General features: G+C 44.3%; 1 protein-coding gene across 14 annotated transcripts in view; it reads right to left on the bottom strand.

The window, feature by feature from the left end:
* Positions 1-12097: 12097 nt before the first annotated feature.
* NARS2 (asparaginyl-tRNA synthetase 2, mitochondrial) overlaps positions 12098-16635 on the bottom strand; it is a 53756-nt gene continuing 49218 nt past the window's right edge. For all 14 annotated transcript variants that reach the window (XM_074932711.1, XM_074932735.1, XM_074932690.1 and 11 more), the window contains one exon: positions 12098-12904. In XM_074932711.1, coding sequence (XP_074788812.1) covers positions 12760-12904 — 145 coding nt within the window. In that variant the 3' untranslated portion in view covers positions 12098-12759. The remainder of the gene's footprint in view (positions 12905-16635) is intronic.

The raw sequence follows: 16635 nt of genomic DNA, 5'->3' as shown, positions 1-16635 counted from the left end.
GAAGCAGGAAACTGGCTCCTTCCCCGGCTCACCACGCCTCCCGCCCCGGCCGGCGCCCCGCCAGCCTGCTTTAAAGATACAAACCCCGCGGGGAAGAGGGGCTGCCCGCCCCCCCGCGGCCTCCCCGCCGCCCGGGAGGGGCTCCTCTCATCCCTCCCTCCTCCCCAGCACTCATAAAGGACCTCTGTAGAAACTTCACACAGAGCGCAGCAGGTGATCTGCGGCAAATCAAAGTACCGCACCCCACTCCCAGCCCATCCACTGTAAGGTTTAATCACCCCAGACCCCCGGGACCCTTCCTCTCTCTCGATGGAAAAGGTCCTTCTCACCCCAGAAATGACAGGCTGGCTTTGCCCCCCCCCCCCGCCTGCGCTTCGGGGCTTGTGGGTGAGATGAAGGTGCCACAGGAAGACAAAGAGGTTGAACAAGAAACAGCCAAACACCAGGGATAGCAAAAACCCTCCTGGAGGGTGAAAAAAAAAATAAAATTTAAAAAAATTGAGGGGAATCGATGAAAGCTTCATATTCTATTATCGATTTTGAAATAATGGAGCTGTGCCCACTGAAAGGCGATTTGACTGCCACTGGAGTCTCATGCAGACAAGCCGGGTTTCTATTACAGCGTATTATACCCTGGCTGAGATTAACTATCACCTTCCAGATCTAGAAATACTGTTCATTTAAAAGTCTGTTCCTCTCCCCAACTCAGGCAGCAATAAAACTTCCCTCCATAGCCCCGAGAGTAGGATTATGCTCTAACCCTCCTTTCACTGCGCCCTTAAAGCAAAAACCTGGGCATAGTACCCATAAAAGCTGAGTCCTCCTAGCCCACGACATGCTCAGGTTGCCCACTTCTTAGGAAAATACAATTTGGCCTTGTTTGCTGGGGATGGATTTCGAAGACCTGTCTCTATACGGCAGCTCTGCCCCAAACCTGCTCGGGCACATTCAGTCATCCCTGCCTCAAGTTCCCTGCTTGTCCAAACTCCGTGGGCAGGGACGGTCCCTCCTTAGGTGTTTGTGCTGTCGCTGGTGCAATAACAACTCCGTGCTGGCTGGCTGCTCTACTGTATGTCAAACAACAACAATCTTTATGTAACGCTGCTCGCGTGGGGATCTTGCATCACTTGAGAGCAGTAATTACAAGTCGCAGTGCCTCTGGGAGGTAGGCATGACACCTCTTTTTAAGATGGGGACAGCACGGTTCAGCCATATGTTGTTTATCATCTTTATGAATACATAAAGGAGGGGAATAACCCCTTAAAGAACAAGTATGTCACTTGTTAGGAATGTCTTTTCTCAACAGCTTTGTTTTTCTTTTTCTGCCAGTGAAACGCAAAGGCTAAAAAAAGGTTTTTCTACCTTCTCACTGCCCAAAGCACGGGCTTGATCCTATTCAAGGGCTGGGCGACCTCTGTGCAGATGGTGGCTATGGCCAGCTCAGCTCGCCCATCTCGGCCAGCGCGGTGTGTGTGAGGGAGCTGAGAGGAGGGGGGGATGGAGGGGTCAGTCCTGCGCTGGCACCAGCCAGCGTTGCCTTATTCAGTGCACTGGAGCTGTATCAATTTACACTGCATGAGTGAGATCCTCGCCCGCAATCTCTCCTGGGTTAGAGGCACTCTGCGCATTGGCAGAGAAAACTGAGTCCTGGTGACCCGCGCTTGAGATCTTCCCAAAACCCAGAGCAATTTCAGGGAGGCCAGTGACCTACTGGGGATTTATAATGACTCGATCGAGAGCAGACGATCATGATTAATACGCAGGTATCGTGCAAAGCCATTCCATGGCGTATGTTAATGATTCACAGGTTAGGAATTCGCTCATACTGACACCGATGCAAAGTGGTATCAGTTTGAAAACCAGTTGGAGAGAACCCTGTCCGCATTTTTATGTTAACAACTTTCACCAGGCGGAGTTGAAACACTTCATTTGGGCAATGGATGTTTAAAGAAATGCTCCATAATTAACATTGCGTGAATTGGAATAAATTATTCTACATACACTGTGACAGCCTGTGGTTTATTACCCTGCTCCCTTGCTGTACTGTCCTTGCTTTTCACTTATCTCCTATTCTGGATCACATTTACTGACTTGGTTATATCACACGATTTATCTGAATGGTGTCCAAAACATGAAGTACCCCTCTGAATTCTTTTTTTTTTTCATGCATTTGGTGATGCCTGACACATGTACCTCAGACTGCTGGGACTTTTGGATGGAAAACGAGTTGCATTTTCTGTATGCTTAAACGTGCTGCCATCTCAAATGTGAAATACAACCTCTGCACAGAAAAATGCTCAAAACAAAGATGCTCCACGTGAACGTGCCTCCCCAATCCCACTGCGGCTGTACGCAGAGTGGGAACAGTGAGTTAATTCTGGCATTGGGCTGACAGATTACATATGATCCAATGCATGTAACGTTACAATGCCTTATAATGCTGGCCCTGCTTAAAGCATTTGGCCAGGAAGACAAATATTACCCTCAATGCCTCTAGGAGTTAAAGACGATGTCATGAACGCAGCTCTGATTTGGCAGCGCTTGCACGTTCGTAACAGTTTTACCAACTTCAAGCTGTTCCTCCAACCGGTGGCGGAGACTGAACTCAGGCTGGCCCCAGCTGACTGCGTAAATCTCCGGAGTCTGAGCTAACAGCCAGCAGCCTTGGCGGAAAACTGTGAAAACCACATCCCTGTGTTGGAAAAACGCAGTGAGGGAGTTATACAAAGCCATCGAGAATCCATCTCTGCCAGCAAGAGCAACTGAAGAAGGAACAGCAGAATTAGCAGGCATAGCAAGGGAGAAATTAGGAGATGCCATGTAAGAAATCATATCCCTCACACAAGGGTAGAGCAGAAAGAAAAAGATTTTTTTCAAGAAAAAGCCCTTGTGCCACGTGTTTAATGTGCCGGGGTGCACGGAACAGTTGCACTTTCTCCTGCAGAAACCTCAGGGGTTTTTAATCATAACCTTTAGTGTGCTTTCTTGGTGTTGTCTGAAACTGAAAGCTGAGAAAAATCAGAACTTCTAAGAAAGAAACCACAATGCCCACCGCTTCTCCTGCCTGCTCCAAATTTATTTAAATGAGCTGTGCCATCTACTGGCAGAAGGGAAAGGTGCAGGCAGAGTAATTCCCCCCTCACTCCGGGTCGCTGCTGTAAGCAGTAGGGATGGATGGAGACACTGGGTATTTCCTGTGGATTAGGGACCAGCTGGCTGAAATGCTTTGGGCTACTTACCCCAGCCAGGCACTAATCCCTTGGAAATGCCCTATGCTGAGGTTAATATAAACCGAAACATGCTGGGAGGCGGGGGGGAAAGGCTTTAAAAATCTGCTGTGCTGCTTGGTGCTACATGTCTGCTTTTCAATTCTGAGCAAACGCTCTGTCTCATGAGATCCAGTTCCACAACAATACGACCTGACTTTATCTTCATGCAACAGTTCCTGCAGCAGAGCTAGATGGAAGCAGCTTTTTTTATTTCATCAAGAATTTTCAAGGTTAAAAAAAAAATAAAATTAAATCGCCTCTTTCAAGAATTCGAGTCTTTTCAAGCTTTCCACCCTCTGTAAAAGAACACAGCAAGCCCCCCAGAACTACCACAATCGAAGCCAAACCACAAGACGGTCCTTCACGTGATAGACAGCAGCTCCAGCAGCACTGGCTGCTTTCCATGAGCGGGGGGGAATAGTAGCACAGGATGCTTTGATCAGATAATGAGACAGTTCGAAGCATCATCACTACAGCGTTCTGGCAAAGGCGGGGGCATCAGAGCTCTGATGCCTTAATAAAGAGTCAAAAAAAAGAGACAAGTGTTCAGCAGTGTTCAAGGTGCACACGCTCCCTTGGATTTGATGACCCAGTTGCTAGCGGTGGTGATGGGAAAACAATGGATTAAACAGGCTTTGTCCTCTCTCTGTTGGAGATCCTGGCAAAAACCAGCAGATCCCATCAAGAATGGATGCGGACTGCTGGGCAGCATGGGGGAAGGGGCTGGGGTGCTGAGCTGGACGGTGTCTGTGGATGCAGCCAGAGGACACTTCCAGTCCTTGCACCTGAAGTAATTAAATGGGTTTTCCTATTCAGGAACCGCAGCCCAAGTGAAGCTCAGTCCTGCTTCCCTCAGTAAATTGGACAGTTGGAAATAATTTTGCCCGGAGCTGAGCTGGGACAGAACACTACTGAAATATTTCTGTTTGGGGCCCAGGTAGAGCTTCTTCATGCTTTCCTTCCTTCTAGGATGGAGGAGTTCCTCATGCAAACTCTTCTGCCTGGATCCAGACGCACTTTTGGCAGCTATGTTTACCCTTTTCTTTTTCCACTTACACTGTTTCTCCCATGGAAAAGAAGGAAAATAGGAGTTTTCCCGTTTTTTTTCTCACCTTCCCAAGACAGAAAACCATTGTATCATTGCTTGGTGGAAAGAGCACCAGGCAGTGCTCCAGACACGGACACTGTTCTGATTTAAGCATAAAGGCTACTTCATATTTTTTTTTCCTGATGAGACCAGAAGCTCTCTATGGAAAGGACTCCCTCTACGGACACTATTTCGCACAATGGGGCTTTGACCGCAGCTGGGCCCAGGGCAAGCAACCATAAACCAAATGATAATAAAACAAGCAGGGAGAAATCTTCACCGGGCTCCCCTGGCTGTTTACCCGACCCTGGTATACTCTCACATCCTCAGGCATTACTTCAAGAGCAGATGGTGCTCTGTGGTAGAGCAAACGAGCAATTATCCTCCTGACACCCTGCAAGGCCTCCCCACATGCAATCGCAAGAAGTTACTTCACCCCAAGCTAAGAGCTGTTGTCTGGCTTTTCAGCATAATTGGATGTAATCAAGTTTAATTTAGTTGGTGCAGTAACTCTGAAGACTTTTGTAACTGGATTACTGCTGGCTCAACGGTCATGTGCCATTATATTTGCTGGTCAAAACAGAAGCCAGAATAAAAACAGATGCTTTCCCCCTGTGCTCCTCCTTCCAGTGACACCCCTTCAGGATATGGGCTTGAACTGTACGGGTCAATATAATGAACTAAAAATTCTATTAGGAGAAGGAAGTCATTGCTGTCGTATTATGTTCAGGCCTCTCCTAGGAAGTGTTAAATTATCTATAGTATGTATCTCTCCATTTGTTTACAAGTGCAGACCACACACAGCTTAGAGCGAAACTACTGGAGCATGGACCTATGATGCACATGAGCTCTGAGACGTATAAATCTTATTATCCTTACTGTACAAGCAAAGAAGCTGAGACCACAAGTGGGAATGAATGGCTGATGAGGAAGGAGTTCTTCAGGTCCCATTTTCTGCTGTACATCACCAGCTGAGAACAAGGAATATACAAAATGTTGTGCTTATAGCAGACATAGCTCTCTAGGTGAGAGACTGGCACCTGGTAAACGTAACAAAGCATGAAGACCTTATTTTCAGCCCTGCCCCAGCTCCTACCAGTACTAAGGCACCGAAGCAGCATGTAAAAGCTTGTTGCCATCATACTTTAGGGCAAATTTTGAAAATTCACGAACCTGTGGTCTTTTCTAATGACCCTGAAATGCTGAGATTTAAGACACACTGAGATTCTCCTGACAGATGCAAACGGAGACTGAAATACAGCACTTTTTTAACAGTGAAAATAATTACTGGAGTAACGCATGAAGGTGATATGCTCTTGTGGTTTCAAAGCAATTTAGGCCATTTGGAAGCACAGAAAGCATATTATATTCCTGGCTGAAATGCTGACTGCATTTTAGACAGACGCCTCCTAAAATTCAACTCAATTTTGAATTGCAGATCAACCGTAAAAAGACCAAAGTGCGAAGAGACTTCCCTAAGAGCAGCAGCAAAGGATGCTCTCCAGCTCCCAGTCCCCAAAGCTACGGAGCAGCCACCCTCACAGCTGAATGCTGTTAAGCCATAGATGCAGGCATATGCATCTCTGGTTTTGGCCAGATGGCTATTTTGAGTTTCTAATGATCTGGGAAATGAACACTTCATAATGTTCTATCTCAGAGGGTTTAGCATAAACTTTCTTCCTTTTATTCCATACCAGCACTGTTACAGATGGTCCTAGAGCTCAATCAGGGACTGGAGTAACACGGTGCTAAAAACACCATGTTTTAGCACATACTCCGAGGAGACAGCAATGTAATCCTGCCTGGCAAGCCATCCATCAAGTTCCTTAACAAACAGGCTCAGGAAATTTGTTAAATACTTGAACCCTATACTTCCTAAATCACCATAAATGCTAATAATTTATTAATGCCATTAGTAATAATGAAATCTGAAAGACTGCTTGAAGCCACTGTATAAACCAGGCCCTTGGATTTGATTTCCATGGTTATTCGGGTTTTGCAGAGTTCAGACGTGTAGGGGGATGCAGAAAAGCACCACCCATGCTTGTTTATAGACAGGCACCCAAAGCACACCCTGCCCAGCACTTGAGCTGCTGAGCAGAGCACCTTCTTGGTGGCGATGACGCTGTGTACCTGCTATTGGGGAGGCATCAACACACACGGCGATTTATTTATACTAAACAACTGCAGAGGTCATTTCAAGTGCTTGACAGAGATGCCACTGCGTGACTCCGACCTGCCAGAACAAGGTCTCACCAGTTACTGTGATGCCAGAAGCTCTCCAGTAGGTAAGTTCTCGTAGCTGGATATCCTGGAGTTGCCACCAGGCTACCAGCTAAGCACTGATTTTTCATAACTTCACGCAGAAATGGGAGAAACCTGTTCTCCACTCAGGCAGGGGAGCCTGGAAATCTAACCCTGATCCTAACTCTTGCTTCCCTTCACAGCCTCTGGCAAGTCCCTTCATCTGTCCCTGGCTTTTCTGCACTCACCTGGAGCATCACAGCTGCGTGAACTGCCCTGGTAGCACCGACACAGAGAGGTCAGGAAGGCCTGAAGTTGTCTAGGGTGGGTGTCTAGCTGTCTCCTGCTTGGACAGGCAGCCCATGGCAGCAGCAAAGCTGAGGGACAAACAACAAATGGCAGACCTGTGTCTCAGAAAAATACGGATTCACAAGGCTTCATCAGAGTACTGAGCGCTTGGAGCCCTTCAAAGGGTGACAAAGACAGCACTGAATTAATGCTCAAAAATCACTCTGGAGGTAAAGACACCATAGAAGTATTATCGCAAAGCCACTGCGTCCAGGAACGATCATTACTGTCCCCCGTGGCTGAAAATCTAACAACTTTTGGAAGTCGTGGCAGATAGTATAGAATAGTCCAACAGAGAAACTTATGTGTTCACATGATTTATCAAGGCCACCTCCCAAAACACGCTATGATTTTTTCTGAGCAGTTTGCAGATTTTTTTGCCAGCAACCCATACGATCGGTGACTTCTGAAAATTTAGACTTCTATTTTTACAGCACATACAAGTACCAGTGCATTAACCTGCTGAAGGCAGTAGGATATACAGCTACTGGTGAAGAGCAAAAAGCAAGATCAAGCTTTGCAAAGAAAATTAAAAATGTACTCTCTGTTGTCTGCCTCGAATTATTCAGAAGAAAAATCAATTGTGAGAGTAATAAAAATAAACAGTAGGATTGCTATCTTTGAAAGGCCTTGGGACATACACAGATAGATAAAAATCACTGAAGCACAGTCTAGGATCTTAGAAATGCCAAAAATGCATTTGAAACCGAATCAGCTGCAAACATCCTGCCTTGCTTCTGGTGTGGCAGCACACCCAAAGGCAAACAGAAGGAAGTTTCGTGGGGAGCCGCTGCACAAGGATTTGGTTGATTTGGGTCAGTTCCATAGTTCTGCCACACATCTTCCATAACCTTGGGCAAGCATCTTAATTGCTCCGTGCCTCAATCTCCCGCAGTAAAACAGTGTCAACAATAAGAGCAACAAGGATTCTGAAGTAATTTCATCCACATTTCACCCATAATCGAGCCTACAATTTCTGATGGAGGTAGTATATGACTTTTAAATGGCCACACAGTCTTGGCCCTCTCTTGCCCTTTATGTGAAATCTCTCCCTTTGCAGCATCTTTGCCGAATACTTTGTGCAGCGGACACTGAGAAAGAGCTGTAGGACAGATAATAATACATTTCACAGCAGCAATAAAACAACGGGAGCCATAATTTCTTTGAACTCTGGGTCAACCTTGTTGTTAGCCGAGTCTGTAAGAACTCGTATAGTAAATTACATACGTCTCTTTACCAGCAGGATCATAAAATAGAACTTTACAATCCTTCCAAAGGTCACGGCTCTGCAACAAACAGTAAGATAAAACAATAAATTCACCCCCAAGACCACCATTTTTGTGGCTTCGGCAGCTTTGGTTAGATCTGAGGAAATTAGAACTTTGACAATCTTTATATAAAGTCTTTCTTATTTCTCCTTTGGACCCATCTCCTCGTTCTCCCTAAGCATAAGGCAGAGGGTAAAACAACAGTAATAGTGGCTGTTATTGGTTTCAGCAGCAGCAAAGCCACATTTATCTCTATACACACATTTAATGGAAACAATGAGCAAAGTGTTTCTTGGCAAATTAGTCCCCTTCTCCCCCCAAAGAAAAACACATCTATAAGCGATTTCCAAAACAATCAATATTAGTCCAGCAAGCAAAACTGTACGTTACATTTCCCATCAAAGTCTTGGCATTCCCTCAGACAAGTGATGCTTTATAAATTACGACTACTACCAAACAAACTGGAGAGAGGATTGCTGAGCTGGGCACATTGCTGCTTTTCCCTCAGGTCTGGGGGCCTGAATGCAGGTAATTCAGCTCAAAACCCTGCACTGGTCTGCTGCCTTTTAAACATTTGGTCCAGCGATGTATCTTTTCGTCTATGCTCGTACAGAAGGTAGTACAACAGTCCAAGATCTAGACACTGCCACAGCATCACAACATAAATCATAAGGGAGAGAACAGCAATCTCTACTACTAGCTTCAGAGCACGCATTTGCTCTCCTGTGGATTTAAAAAGGAGAAGACTGAGACATGGCCTTAGTTCCGCAGGTATTATTTTTTTTAATTAAAATGGAGTACTTTGGGATACTTTGATCCCGCACATAAAAATCTTAAGTGAAGGGATTATCTGATATTCTTGAAGTGAAAACAAAGGTTTTCCTCTCAACACTCTTCTGAGAGGCTGGCATTTGGTTATGCAAAGTTTATGGCATTGCTCTTTCATTCCCAGTGGTGTTGCTCTCCCATCACTCTGTCCTAATGTTGCAAAGCCACAGATGCAGTGATCAATGACCCTGATTCTATCTTCTGAAGCTCAAAGAGAGGACAGACCTGAAAGAGGCAGCACTGGCTGCTGAGGAACTGAAACTTCAAGAAAGACTTACCGAAAGGATGCTAGCAGAGACTGAGCTGGACACCTGGGCTTGAGAGCTGACTGCTTACCACAGTGAAGACACTCCCACGTAAGCTACTGCACCCCATGTTCAGGCTAAGAGATGATTCCTGTGTGCAAAGAATAAGAGTTTTTTATTTGAAGAACTGTCACAGGTTTTATCTGGCTTCAGCCATTGCCAGAGTAAGCAGAGACTAGCAAGGAAAACGGCTTAAATCTAAGAAATTCTCGGTGCGTTTCCCTGCCTACGTGTCCAAGAGGAATGACCTCCCTGTCCTCCAGATTAACTTCCGTTTCATTCTGGGAGAGGAGATTCAAAGGAAATACATGACATTCCACATGGAAATCCCAAGGAAAACATGTCGCATTCCTTGGCAATACCAGCCCATGTTATATATACACAACACAAGGCGAACAATGCCAGCCTGGAGGGGGAGAGCAGCTCCCACCCTTGCTGGGTACCCGTAAATCCACCTTCCCACAAGAACACCAGTCTCAGTATTAACCCTAAGCAGTATCATCATGCACACGGGCCTCAGCCTCTACCTTCTCCTCTCTCCCACCGCTAGGGAAAACAGCACACGTTGAAGGCTGTTTCCAAGACTGGACAACCCTTTCTTCTCCTTTCTGAGCCTGATTGTTCATCTGGTTAGTTCAGTTGGGAACAACCCTACTCTCCTCCTGCTTCTTCTGCCAGATTGTTGAGGGTAGCTTTTCGGATAAGCTTTTAGACCAAATGGCAATGACCTCTTGGCTCAACCCTGTCCAACTCACAGAGTAGCTTTAAATGAAACAGAAATACATGTAGAAGACTGGGGAGACTGCTCCTCTTGGACACCTAGCTGGAAACACATGAAGAACCACTAATGGTACATCCTTATAACCTCCTTCTTACCATAAACCTTCATATACCTGTCTACCTACAAATCAAAGGTTCAACCTTTCCCTTCTGTCCTGCAACAACCTCTTACCAAGGCAAAGAATGAAGGGTGAATCACACCAGTTCTTGGTTCTTGCAAGCTGTCACCTCATACAAGGCCCTAAAAGCCACTCTGCAAGCTGTTCAAAACAGTCCTGCTCTCCTTCCCCGTAACGTGTGACTCATGCCACATCATTCTACCACTTTATGGCACTTTCCATTGTCGTCTTCTCTACACCTTGTTTTTCACCTGTCGCTGTTTAGACCCACCCTGCCCATCAGATCTGGCACCTCACAGCACAATCAACCACCTCCCGCTGACAACAGCCTGCTGATGCCAAAAACAACACAGCCAGCCCAGAGCTGCTGCAGGGATGAGAGCAGAGTGGACAGGAGATGGTTTTGCCATCCACCCACTCCGTTTTCAGCAGATGGGCTTCCAGTTCAAGCACTCTCATCTACAGCGACTGCAACAGAACCAGTGACTAAGGATCTCAATAAGGACACCTGCTCATCTCAAGTTATTTAGGAACATGGTATAGATGGGGCTGTTTGGCAGCTGTTCTTTTTCCACATCTTTCTGCTGAGAGAAGTAATTCCAAAACATAAAGGCCAGCAATAACATTTAAGACAACACATTAAAAGGAGAGATGGTCCAAATGCAGGAAGATACTCGGGTGTCTGATGTAGGAACTTCTCAGTGGTGTCAAGGGCATGGCAGGTGCTCGAACCGATTCGTGGAACCAGACTTACCAACTCAAGGCTGGACTGGGAAATGCAAACCAGCAAACGCACAGTTAACACCTGCTTAATCAAGCAGACAAAAGAGATACGAAAAAAAAAAAATAAATCTCGATACACAGGGGATGTCTCAGGGCATGCAACAAACCCCCCAAAGTAATGACCTTGTGATGATGTTGTTTGCATGATCATTGCACATAAAAGCCCCAGCCGTGGACCAAACTGAAACAAGGCAGGTGCCACATGACATAAACATGTATTTTTAGATACTGCAGGTGCAGTATTATACAGCCCTACCAGAGAGAACTGTGACTACAATATTACCAGTGCAATGCTAGTTGATAACTATTTCTCAATCTCTTTCATCTACTTGGAAAAGAAGTCTTCAGGGCTGTTCTGCAGTCACTTCATGTTGTATGTGCCAATTTACATGGGGTTCATTAGCAATAAGGTTGTTACTTTGCTTTTTCCTCTTTATATGTGTTGTTTACACCGCAGCCGTCTTGGGCTCCAGCGTAGTAAGCACTATGCAAATGACCATTTGCTGGATTGTGATAATTTGGAAGGGAAGAAGGATGCTGGAAAACCTCAGTTCAGTCTCAAATAAACCAGTGGTTTCCAATTGCCTTAGGCAAGTCACTTGATCTTCCTATAATCCTGCCTTCAAAACAGAAATGAGTATTTCTTTACCTGGCAGAGAAGCTGAGAGCATAAACCCATTAAAGACTGCAAGCAGTTCAGATCCTATAGTGATAAGCAATTACTTAATACATATGCAGTGTTTGGGAGCATAGGTTTGTGGTTTCAAAATACGGACAAAACTGCTTGGTCTGATGAGCACATGAGAGATTTTCTCACTAATAACAACCAAAAAACCACCAATAAACTGCGAGCTGATTCTGGAGAGATGAATGAACTCTCATCTAAGTGAACATTTCTTCCTGCTATGAACATGTGCTCTCTTGGAGACAGAAACCAGATATCTCCCACAGAAGTTGTGCAACTAATTTGGGCATACAGAAAAGGAAACATCTACCAAAGACACTGAAGGAAACCCTGTGATGCTGAGTGCTACAGTTTTATAACAGAAGAAGAAACCAAGCAGAGTTACAAAACAACCCAGTGCACATCTTTATTGATGATTCACAAAATCAAACACCATTCACCTAATTCACTCCAGCAGTTCCAGTATGACATTTTTCCTTGGCTGATTTTTCCAAGGTAAACAAGGTTTAATCTGAGGTGGGGAGAATCATGCTTTACAGTTGCTATTTCGTAAGAGCAAACGCATCACAGCCATGACAATACTTCGCAATTTTATAACACTCAATCTTCAAAGCACTGCTCAGGCATTTAATTAAAGCCTATTAAAGCCTCACAGCAGTCCTGGCTCCCAGTCCATTTTAGGTCACACCTCCTTATTAATATTTCACATAAAACCCCCACTACCTCCCACCAATGCTTATTCAGTACTTCTAAGGCTTGCACTAGTTTCACAAGAATCTTAACCCTTTAGTTAAGTGGGATTTATTAATACTGCTGAAGTGCACTGAAGACACGAACTCCTATCAAATTAACTGCCAGCATGCTTCCATAATCTTACTAGAACATATATTATTTTCGATAAACCGGTATTAAATTTACCAAAAGTTTCACTTTTCATATAAAAATTATCTCAATCTGCCACTAAGACACATTTAGTCATATCCTACATGTTATGTACATACAGTCACACTCGCAGCTTTCTCCACATTGAGTCAGCTGCTGAGCTACAGCAGACAGGAGTGAGAAAACCTGGGGAAAGGAATAACATCTTTGATATTGTCAACTCCCAAGATGTACTGCAGGTAGCGTTCAAACCCCATTCCGAAGCCTCCATGAGGAACTGAGCCGAATTTTCGGAGGTCTAGATACCTGTAATTTAAACAGACAGTTACATTTGCAGCACGGTTATGCTGATGTAATTACAGAGAGCTTTTTGTCTAGGGTTTTGCTTTCCATCTTAATTACTTCCCTTTGACCCTAACCACTGTGGATTTCTGCCAACACAGCCGGTGTTGGTCAGGGGTGTGAAGAGGTGCAGCTCCCTGACAGACAGAATCGTATTAGCAGAAACCCCAAGTGCGAAGGCATTTAAACCAACGTAGCTATGCCTTGCCAATACGCTAGACCCTGTTTTGTTTAGGAGCAAGAACTCATTTGGGTACAAAGAACAGCTTGAACATCACAGCTCTGCTCATATTGAGAGCATCTCTAAGTTCTAGTATCTAAAATTTTCCTAGCAGAGGCACAAACCCAGGTTCCTACAGAATCACAAACATTTCTGCTGTCAGAGACAGAGTTGCCCGCTTGGGTTTGTTTAGCCCTTGCCATACCGGTGTCGAAATCTGCCCTATAATAAACCCTTTCATTTTCTGTCTTCTTTTCAATAGTCTAAGTCATGTCATTTCCAGTAATTTCTTCAGAAGCCTCAACAGGTCTTGCTGTCTGATGAATATTCCTTCACTTTTTTTTTTTTTCTTTTAAGTTAATTACAATGGCTTTTTGTTACTTTTTCTCCAATCACTTTTACAGACTCATTCATTTATTTCCACAGTAACTCAGCAAAAAATCTTGGACATATCTTCTCCAAAAATGACATCTGGAACAAGACATTTCATTTTGGAGAAAAGCACCTGTTGTGCACAGGAAACTCAGAAAACATTTGGAAGCAGATATTTCAAATATACAGGTGTCAATGAGATTATGATGGTGTTCTTTAGAATTCCCCATTTCCCATCTGGACTGTAGCTGATGTGATACACAGAATTATATTTGCAGCTATAAATTGTCACCAACAGTTTTATTTTAACAGGAATGAAAAACATCTCAGTGGTTCTATTGATTTATGGGGCCACTTCTGAGCTTGCCGAGGCCACAAAGTTATTCTTCTTTGTATGGATGCACTAGTAAGGGATTGAGTGACTCCAGATGTATTACATGCTTCTAATCTTTGTGTATGAATATTTTATCATCCCAGTTTAAAAAAAATAATCAAGTACACTTAAATATAAATGCACAGTATGTTTTACTACTTAGGCAGTGGAGCAGAGGGGGAAAAACACTGTGGAAAAAAAATGAAGACTGGGTTGGTTGTAATAAATGGCTTCCCAACTTTTAACTACTGTTAAGCTGCAAGGAAAAAGTGTATTTGTGTGTGTATATATATATTTATATATAGTAATATGTAAAATATACATTATAGATACATACATATTTAAGCAAGTACACTTAAATATGTAAATATGTGTGCTTGCTTGGACTTCAGAATTTTGTTGGCTTGAAGACCACATTTTAACAGAGCGAAGCCAAAGCAATGCCCCTGATCACCTTTACTTGCAAAATAAAAACACTTTCCAACAAATTCTACAGCTGCAAGAGATCGCCTGGCAGACTCAGTTTGACAGTATGCCTTCTATACCACGAAATATTATTTTTCCTTGCAGTTTGTTAATAGCAGTTCAAATTTGGGAGGCTGTTTATTACACTCAATCCAGTCTTCAGTGTTTTTTCCCCTCCACTGCCCAAGTAGTAAAACCAGAAGCAGAACTTCACAGGATTACAGAACTTCTTGCCCCTTCCTACTACCCCCTGAGACACGAAGCACGGTTATGCCTATCCTGCAAGCTGAACAGCAGGCTTAGGAGTGAGACGGACGTTTTCTGATGCCTGGGACCCACATGCTTTCCATCTGTGCTGCTGGGTGTTAGCTTGGCTTGCTAAGGCTCAGTTGTAGCCACCCCACACCCTGTGATGAAGATTATGCTTAGGATGTGACCACATAGGCTGTGCGACAGCATGGTGGTCTTCATCTCTACCCACTTCATACAGACCGCATTAAGACTTTCTGCTAATACACTTGGAACTGCCCCCGGGGAGCTCCACTTAGCAGCTTTTCAAGGGTTTGCAAAGGAAGGTGATGGGCAGATCTGATGCTGAGTGTGGTGACTTGTGAAAAATAAGACAGACCTTGAAAACGTGAAGGATATGGGTGCTGGCCGTGGAAGATCGATCTGTACCAGCTCAGTAGCTCTGAGCAGAACTGGCAAACCAGCTGGTGACAACTCTAGCTGCAACTAGTAATATAAATAACAGCACAAACATTTCTGATGACGTCTACAAGCATATCTCAGCCTGTGCAAAGACAGTTGAGACCAAGCCTAGCATATTTTCTCCCCTTCTGCTGGCAACAGAGTTTATAAAATCATTGTAAGGAGATGAAATAACTCAGCTTCTTCCAGATGAACAATAATAATAAATTCTACCCTTGCTTATCCAGGACTTTCATCTGTAGATCTCAAAGCACTTTGAGAAGACGTTTTGGCAAAAGGAGCGAAACAAAACCCATTAAAGTTAATGGAAAAAGTCCATTGAATTAAACATGCCGAGGATCAAGACTGTGAATCCTTTCTGATGACTGTGCTTAGAAGCAGCAAAGGAATTGAGAAATGTTCCATTCTTCCCAGATGAAAGAAAAAGTAACTGCCTGCAGATGAAGAGAAAATTCCCTTTAGGCTGGAAAATGCTCCCTGAGGTTTTCCTTCATTCTATAGTCTCCAGACATTGGATGCTTCTCACCTCAAAAACAGTCATGAACTAGTCTAGCTGTTTCTCCTAGCAGTTCATACTTAAGAGGAGAGCTGAGCCCTCCATTGGCAGCTGGGGGACTGTGCAGCATTATTCCATGGGGAAAAGAAGTTTCTGAGACCCCAGCAAGTCCCAACATTCACGTTCTGGACCTGGAGGACTGGTAGTTCTTCAGAGATTTGAATCTTACTGAAGTATGTACTGCAACAACGTCCCCCAGCAATGAATTCCAGGAGCTTGTTACGTGCCAAGTTAGAAGAGCATTTCCTTTCATCCTTTAAAAAATCTATACCCTTTTATCAGCATCATGAGCCCCTGTGTTGCACGGCAAGGCACTGTGAAGCTCAGTACTCTCTTAGTGACCATTCATAAGCAGAATGTATTCTTTTCGGTTTCCTTTCAAAACAAATATAATCTTTATCTTTTATGTAAACCCCTTGTTATACTAAAGCCTCTGCAGCTAGCTTGAAAAACGTAAGGCTGAAAGAACAAAAGATATTACAGTCCGTGAAGCTGAATATTCTACAAGAAAAAAAAAAAAAGGAAAAAAAAAAAGAGGGAAATGAAAAACTACTAGTGAAATGACATTTGAAAGACCATTCTGTTGAATGTTTCAGGAAATAAACACGCAAAGCATTGCCAGGTTCTGATGCTGGGTAAAACTCTGTCTTTGGTTTCAGGCTGCTTCGGCTCTGCTCTTAACTTTCTGGGAATCCACAAGAAAAGCATTCAGGGAGGTCAACCTAAAGCACTCCCATTGCCACCAGTAGGGTTTGGGCACGGTTTGGCTGGCTTTAGCACCGACGTTCTGCCTGCTTCTGTATGGCCCAGCACAGCGCTTGGGTTCTTCCCCAAAGCAGGAGAAATAGGACCAGGTGGCTACTAAGGAGAACAATGGGCTACCTGTTTTCACTGGCCTCTGAAGGAGGTTAAAGGATGATACGAATGCCATCACTGGCCATGGATTGCAAGTGGCTCACCAGTGCTGCTGTTCCTCAAGTCCAACTCCTCCTTTCTAC

Source organism: Athene noctua, chromosome 1 (assembly GCF_965140245.1).
Source record: "Athene noctua chromosome 1, bAthNoc1.hap1.1, whole genome shotgun sequence".
Taxonomy (NCBI): Eukaryota; Metazoa; Chordata; class Aves; order Strigiformes; family Strigidae; genus Athene; species Athene noctua.
This window is presented reverse-complemented; position numbering and strand designations above follow the sequence as displayed.